This window comes from Hyperolius riggenbachi, chromosome 5 (assembly GCF_040937935.1).
Source record: "Hyperolius riggenbachi isolate aHypRig1 chromosome 5, aHypRig1.pri, whole genome shotgun sequence".
Classification (NCBI taxonomy): domain Eukaryota; kingdom Metazoa; phylum Chordata; class Amphibia; order Anura; family Hyperoliidae; genus Hyperolius; species Hyperolius riggenbachi.
The window spans coordinates 411,817,564-411,825,805 of record NC_090650.1 but is presented as its reverse complement, the minus strand read 5'-3'; the positions used below and the strand labels follow the sequence as shown (position 1 = coordinate 411,825,805).

The 8,242-nt window shown below is 44.3% G+C and overlaps 1 protein-coding gene across 1 annotated transcript in view; it reads left to right on the top strand.

Moving 5' to 3' along the window:
• Window positions 1-1,857: 1,857 nt before the first annotated feature.
• Window positions 1,858-8,242, top strand: part of TAF2 (TATA-box binding protein associated factor 2) — a gene marked incomplete at its 5' end in the record, with an annotated part of 143,001 nt that continues 136,616 nt past the window's right edge. The window contains one exon of the mRNA XM_068237959.1: window positions 1,858-1,932. Coding sequence (XP_068094060.1) covers window positions 1,858-1,932 — 75 coding nt within the window. The remainder of the gene's footprint in view (window positions 1,933-8,242) is intronic.

Here is an 8,242-nt window from a genome sequence, read left to right as displayed (position 1 = left end):
TGAAGTTGCTCATGGCTGGTACCGGAGAGAGAGCAGCAGAGAGCGGGCCCTGGTCACCATAGCAACGGGGCCCCTGGAGGGGCGGAACCGCCGGAGCCATGAACAGGAAGAAGGGGGATAAGGGCTTCGAGAGCCCCCGGCAGTATAAACTATAAGTATCTCCAACAGGGGGTGTCTGTGTGTGGCTTACCTGTCCTGAGATACCCCATCTGTCCCATACATCATTGTGTATATACTGTATACCAATACTACGTCTGTCCACTGATACAACTGTGTGTATATATACTATGTACCCCAATACCCATCTCTCCCCTATACCACTGTGAATATATACTATACACACCCCATCTGTCCACTGATGCCACTGTGTGTATATATACTGTATACCCCAATATCCATCTCTCCCCTTTACCACTGTGTGTATATACTATATACCACAATACCGATCTCTCCCCTATACCACTGTGTGTATATACTATATATCCAATATCCATCTCTCCCCATACCACTGTGTATATATACTATATACCCCATCTGTCCACTGGTACCACTGTATATACTATATAGCACATATGCTACTGTGTACATATATACTATATACCCCAGCTGTCCGCTGATACCACTGTGTGTTTATACTATATACCCCATCTCTCCCCTATACCACTGTTTACATGTATACTATATACTTCATCTATCACCTGATACCACTGTGTGTATATACGGTGTACCCCATCTCTCCACTGATAACACTACGTTTATATACCCCAATACCCCATCTGTCCACTATACTAGTGAGTGCATATACTGTGTACCTCAATACCCCATCTATTTATTCCTTTCTGTGTGTATAGAAATAGCCCAATACCTAAGCTATCCACTAATACCTGTGTGCCCCATAGCCACAGATACCTGTGTGTGCACATATACTGTTTACCCCATATCCACTAATACCTGTGTATGCAATGCATATACTGTATACTCAATATCCACCCCTATCCACTAATACTTGTGTATGCATGTTCCTTTAGATTGTAAGTTTGCAAGGGCAGGGCTCTCCCACCCTTTTGTTTCTTGCAATCTGTTATACATTTTATTCATCATGTTATTTTATATCTCACATAATGTTAATTACTGATTCTGTATTTCCGTATTTGATGTATACCATTGTCTGCGTTATTATGTTCCCCATGTTCGTGTTTCTTACTTGTACAGCACTATGGAATATGTTGATGCTTTCTAAATCCATAATAATAATATGTATCTTGTAAACAATGCTGTTTATTGTCCTTTTGTTTTATTATTTATATTGTTACTTCTACTCTAAACGTGCCAAATCCAATGCCAGGAACAACACAGTCCTGCTCTGCTTGACAAATGAAATGATTCTGATTTTCCATATCCATACCTATCCACTAATACATATGTGTGCATATACTGTATACCCCATATCCACCCCTATCCACTAATACCTGTTTGTGCCTATACTGTATAATTGTATCCATATTGTATCCTCTATTATCTGTGTGTGTATACTGTATACTCCATACCCATTAATACTAATATAAACTGTATAATATTATTATTATTATTAATAATAATAATAAACTTTATAACTTCGGTGCTAAGTTAAGGGCCGCCATTCGACAACTGCCTCTGCCCCACCCCTGATCCACCTAAATTCTCAGCAGATTCTGCCTCCCAGTTGAATTGTCTCTTGAAACAATGCAGGGTTGTCTCTTGAATCTAATTTGCATAGAATCATTTGGCAGCATTTCCCTCTGGTTTTGTTTTTCTCTTCTGTTCTAATTTCAGATGCATGAATTTCTTGCTCCTTCCATATTCGCGAAGTAACTTTTCTTTCTCTTTTGCTTCTGCACAACCCACCAGGTCGTTTGCATCAACAATATTAACTTCCAGAGGAAGTCCGTCATTGTGAGTACTTTTACTCTCTGTATTACAATCAGTGTTTGGCAAATGAACCTACAGTTACTACCAACTAAGTCGCAGCAAACCTGGAGCAGAATTATACAGAGACAATGAAAGTAAAAGGATTTATACTTACCTGGGGCTTCGTCCAGTCCGCTGTGGTCCATTAGCGCCCTCCGTGTCAGTCCGGGCACTGAGGACGTGCCATCCTGGCCGTGCACACCGCCCGATCGCACTCTTGTAGGTGGGAGCATCCTGCGCAATCGCTCTTCCAGTCTTAACTAACTGTACAAAGGCAGATCGCTTAGGGCTATGGGAGCACAATGGGGGAGGGGGGTGGATGGCCGGGAACCACTCGTGCAGTAGTCCCCAACTGGCTTAGTCGGGCTGAAATAGCGCAGTTAAGGGTACCTGTAGGATGGTGAGGGAGAAGACAGACTGCAGGGAGATGGAGGAAACCCCAGATAAGTATAAATGCTTTTACTTCCATTGTCTCTGTACAGTTTAACCACTTCAGCCTACAGCTTCGAAAATCTTATGCATCCGAGCAATGTTCACCTCCCATTCATTCGCTAATAAATTTATCGCTACTTATCAAAATTAATTGATCTATATCTCGTTTTTTCCGCCACTAATTAGGCTTTTTTTAGGTAGTACATTTTGCTAAGAGCCACTTTACTGTAAATACATTTTAACAGGAAGATTAAGATAGAAATGGAAAAAAATCATTATTTCTCAGTTTTTGGCCATTATAGTTTAAAATTAATACATGCTACAGTAATTAAAACCCATGCATTTTATGTGCCCATTTGTCCCGCTTATTACACCATTTAAATTACGTCCCTATCACAATTTATGGCGCTGATATTTTATTTAGAAATAAAGGTGCATTTTTTCAATTTGCGTCCATCACTATTTACAAGCTTATAATTTTAAAAAATTTAATAAGATACTCTCTTGACATGTATATTTAAAAAGTTCAGACCCTTAGGTAACTATTTATGTAGTTTTTTTTTTTTTAATTGTAATTTTTTTTATTTTTTTTTTAATACAAAAATGTATTTGGGTAATTTTAGTTTGGGAGGTAAATAGCCAATTTTAGATGTAATATAATGTATTTTTATTCAATACAGGTATGTGGGTGCAGTTTACTATTTGGCCACAAGATGGCCACATTCAAAAAATTCCTAGATGCGAACGATGTCGCATCTAGGAACTAAAATGAAGGGAAGTTGTTTCCTGGGGGCAGAAATATCACGCTCTCTGATGAGAAAGCGTCGGTATTTCTTCCGGGGACTTAGATCGGTGAATGGGAATTATATTCCCATTCACTGATCGGGGAGGCAGCGGGAGCGCGCGCCCGATCGCGCGCAGCACACGGCTGCAGCACCACTGCCTATCTGGACGGATATATGCGTCCAGATATGGTGAAGTGGTTAAAGGACAACTTTAATGAGAGGTATATGGAGGATGCTACATTTATTTCCTTTTAAGCTATACCTGTTGCATGGCTATCCTACTGATATTCTGTCTCTAACACTTTTAGCCATAGACCCTGAACAAGCATGCAGCAGATCAGGTGTTTCTGACATTATTGTCAGATCTGACAAGATTAGCTGCATGCTTGTTTCTGGTGTGATTCAGACACTACTACAGCCAAATAGATCAGCAGGGCTGCCAGGCAACTGGTATTGTTTAAAAGGAAATAAATATTGCCGCCTCCATATCCCTACAGCTGTCCTTTAAGGCCTTGGCTGCTGTGCTGGGTGCTTGATTAACAGTTCATCCTCAGATCTGCTGGCCAATGAGTTTCTTCCAGCTTCGGTTTAAAGCAGTTGAATGACAGTATTTGTAACCACGTGCGTGTCAGTGTTTCAGAGGCAGTGCTGTTACCTGGAAGGACTGTACTGCTTCTTGCCACATCTAAACATCCTCCCTTACTATCACTGCATGCCTATGGGCATCCTTGGAACGGACGCCACCTATCTGAAGGAGGCCTAAAACTGTTTGCTATTAGGTTCTTAGGATTTGCCACTCTCACCGGGGTTATATCAAATTACATTGATGGTTGCTGAGAAGTGGCGCTAGTCAATAATGAGACCCTTATAATCCTGGGCTAGCCTGCCGATGGTATGCAGCTTGTGTAATTTGTAACTGGGCCTGTCAAAATCAGCTGGCAGAGCATTCGATTGACCCCGTTCCAAGCTGCATACAATTTGCATGAAATTTGCATGCAAGCCTGAATGATTAGCATCTCATTAAGAGTCTCTACTGAAAAGTATGTGAAGCAGAGGTTGTGTAAGTCTAGCAGCATCCTCAGAAATAGCTGTTATAAATAACTAGGAAACCCCCACAGAAGACTTGTGTGCCGCACAAAGCCACCACCCATACTAAGCTTCCGCCCACAGGTACATCTGTGCATACTTAAAGGGGCACTATGGTGAAATATTGTAAAATTTAAAATATGTGCAAACATAAACAAATAAAAAGTACATTTCTGCCAGAGTAAAATGAGCCATGAATTACCTTTCTCCTATGTTGCTGTCACTTACAGTAGGTAGTAGAAATCTGACAGAAGCGACAGGTTTTGGACTTGTCCATCTCTTCATAGGGGGATTCTCAGGGATTTATTTATTTTCAAAAGCATTTAGTGAATGGCAGTTGCTCTGTCCAACTGCCCAAAAAACTGTGTAGCGAGCAGGGAAGCTGGCCAACATCATTGTTTAAATCCTTTTTTGAGAATATCTTTATAAAGAATAAAAGCCTTGCTGAGAATCCCCTATGAAGAGATAGACTAGTCCAAAACCTGTCACTTCTGTCAGATTTCTACTACCTACTGTAAGCGACGGCAACATAGGAGAAAATAAATTTATGGCTCATTTTTCTCTGGAAAAAACATACTTCTTATTTGTCTATGTTTGCACATATTTAAATGTAAAAAATTTTTTAGCCATAGTGCCACTTTAAGTATGCGAGTACACAGCTGCTCAGGCACACCACAACTGCCGCACTAAGCCGGCGCCTACAACTGTGCCGTCCACAGTTGGGCGCTGCCATCCACAACTGCACCACCACACTAAAGATGGCCACACACCATACAATTAAAAAATCAAGTTTTACTCCAATTTGATAAATATAATTGGTTGTCCTGAAAAATCTAAATCTTTTATTTGTTTTCAATCGAGAAATCCAATTGAACCATTTTTTGAGATTGGACATGCTGGAAAATTTAGAGCAATTTTATCAAGAATTGTATGGTGTGTGATTGTGAAATTGTATTTAAAGAGAACCCGAGGTGGGTTTAAAGAATATTATCTGCATACAGAGGCTGGATCTGCCTATACAGCCCAGCCTCTGTTGCTATCCCAAACCCCACTAAGGTCCCCCTGCACTCTGCAATCCCTCATAAATAACAGCCACACTGCTGACACACAGCTTGTCAGAGCCGGCTGTGTTTATCTCTATAGTGTCAGTCTGCTGCTCCCCACGCCTCCTGCAGAACTCCAGTCCCCGCCTGCGTCCCTTCCCTCTCTGCTGATTGGAGGGAAGGGACAGGGGCAGGGACTGGAGCTATGCAGGAGGCGGGACAGCAGCTGAGACTGACACTACAGATGTAAACACAGCCCGCACAGCAGGGCTGTGATTTATGAGGGATTGCAGAGAGCAGGGGGACCTTAGGGGGGTTTGGGATAGCAACAGAGGCTGGGCTGTATAGGCAGAACCAACCTCTTTATGCAGATAACATTCTTTAAACACACCTCGGGTTCTCTTCAACCAGAAAAAATTTTTGTATGTAACTATTCAGTACATAGCAAATTTTATTATTGCTTCTATAAACAACAAAAAGGATGAAAGATTGGGTTGTAGATATAATGAAAAGATGGGATGAGGTTGCTATCTAATCACACAGACAGACACAGACAGACACAGACACAGACACAGACACACACACCACACACACACCACACACACACACAGACACCACACACACAGACACAGACACACACACAGACACACACACACACACACACAGACACCACACACACAGACACCACACACACACACACAGACACCACACACACACACACAGACACCACACACACACACACAGACACCACACACACACACACAGACACCACACACACACACACACACACAGACACCACACACACACAGACACCACACACACACAGACACCACACACACACAGACACCACACACACACAGACACCACACACACACAGACACCACACACACACAGACACCACACACACACAGACACCACACACACACACAGACACCACACACACACACAGACACCACACACACACACAGACACCACACACACACACAGACACCACACACACACACAGACACCACACACACACACACAGACACCACACACACACACAGACACCACACACACACAGACACCACACACACACAGACACCACACACACACACACACAGACACCACACACACACAGACACCACACACACACAGACACCACACACACACAGACACCACACACACACAGACACCACACACACACAGACACCACACACACACAGACACCACACACACACAGACACCACACACACACAGACACCACACACACACAGACACCACACACACACAGACACCACACACACACAGACACCACACACACACAGACACCACACACACACAGACACCACACACACACAGACACCACACACACACAGACACCACACACACACAGACACCACACACACACAGACACCACACACACACAGACACCACACACACACAGACACCACACACACACAGACACCACACACACACAGACACCACACACACACAGACACCACACACACACAGACACCACACACACACAGACACCACACACACACAGACACCACACACACACAGACACCACACACACACAGACACCACACACACACAGACACCACACACACACAGACACCACACACACACAGACACCACACACACACAGACACCACACACACACAGACACCACACACACACAGACACCACACACACACAGACACCACACACACACAGACACCACACACACACAGACACCACACACACACAGACACCACACACACACAGACACCACACACACACAGACACCACACACACACAGACACCACACACACACAGACACCACACACACACAGACACCACACACACACAGACACCACACACACACAGACACCACACACACACAGACACCACACACACACAGACACCACACACACACAGACACCACACACACACAGACACCACACACACACAGACACCACACACACACAGACACCACACACACACAGACACCACACACACACAGACACCACACACACACAGACACCACACACACACAGACACCACACACACACAGACACCACACACACACAGACACCACACACACACAGACACCACACACACACAGACACCACACACACACAGACACCACACACACACAGACACCACACACACACAGACACCACACACACACAGACACCACACACACACAGACACCACACACACACAGACACCACACACACACAGACACCACACACACACAGACACCACACACACACAGACACCACACACACACAGACACCACACACACACAGACACCACACACACACAGACACCACACACACACAGACACCACACACACACAGACACCACACACACACAGACACCACACACACACAGACACCACACACACACAGACACCACACACACACAGACACCACACACACACAGACACCACACACACACAGACACCACACACACACACAGACACCACACACACACACAGACACCACACACACACACAGACACCACACACACACACAGACACCACACACACACACAGACACCACACACACACACAGACACCACACACACACACAGACACCACACACACACACAGACACCACACACACACAGACACCACACACACACAGACACCACACACACACAGACACCACACACACACAGACACCACACACACACAGACACCACACACACACAGACACCACACACACACAGACACCACACACACACAGACACCACACACACACAGACACCACACACACACAGACACCACACACACACAGACACCACACACACACAGACACCACACAGAGACACACACACACACACACACACACCCTTGACAACGGAAACAAAAATACAGGAATATTGCGGTAAAGTGTAAAAGTGTAAATTCCGGTTGTTTATCGAAAAATTCATTTCTTTCTCTTGATTTTTCAAGCCAACCAATTTTTTCGGAATTTA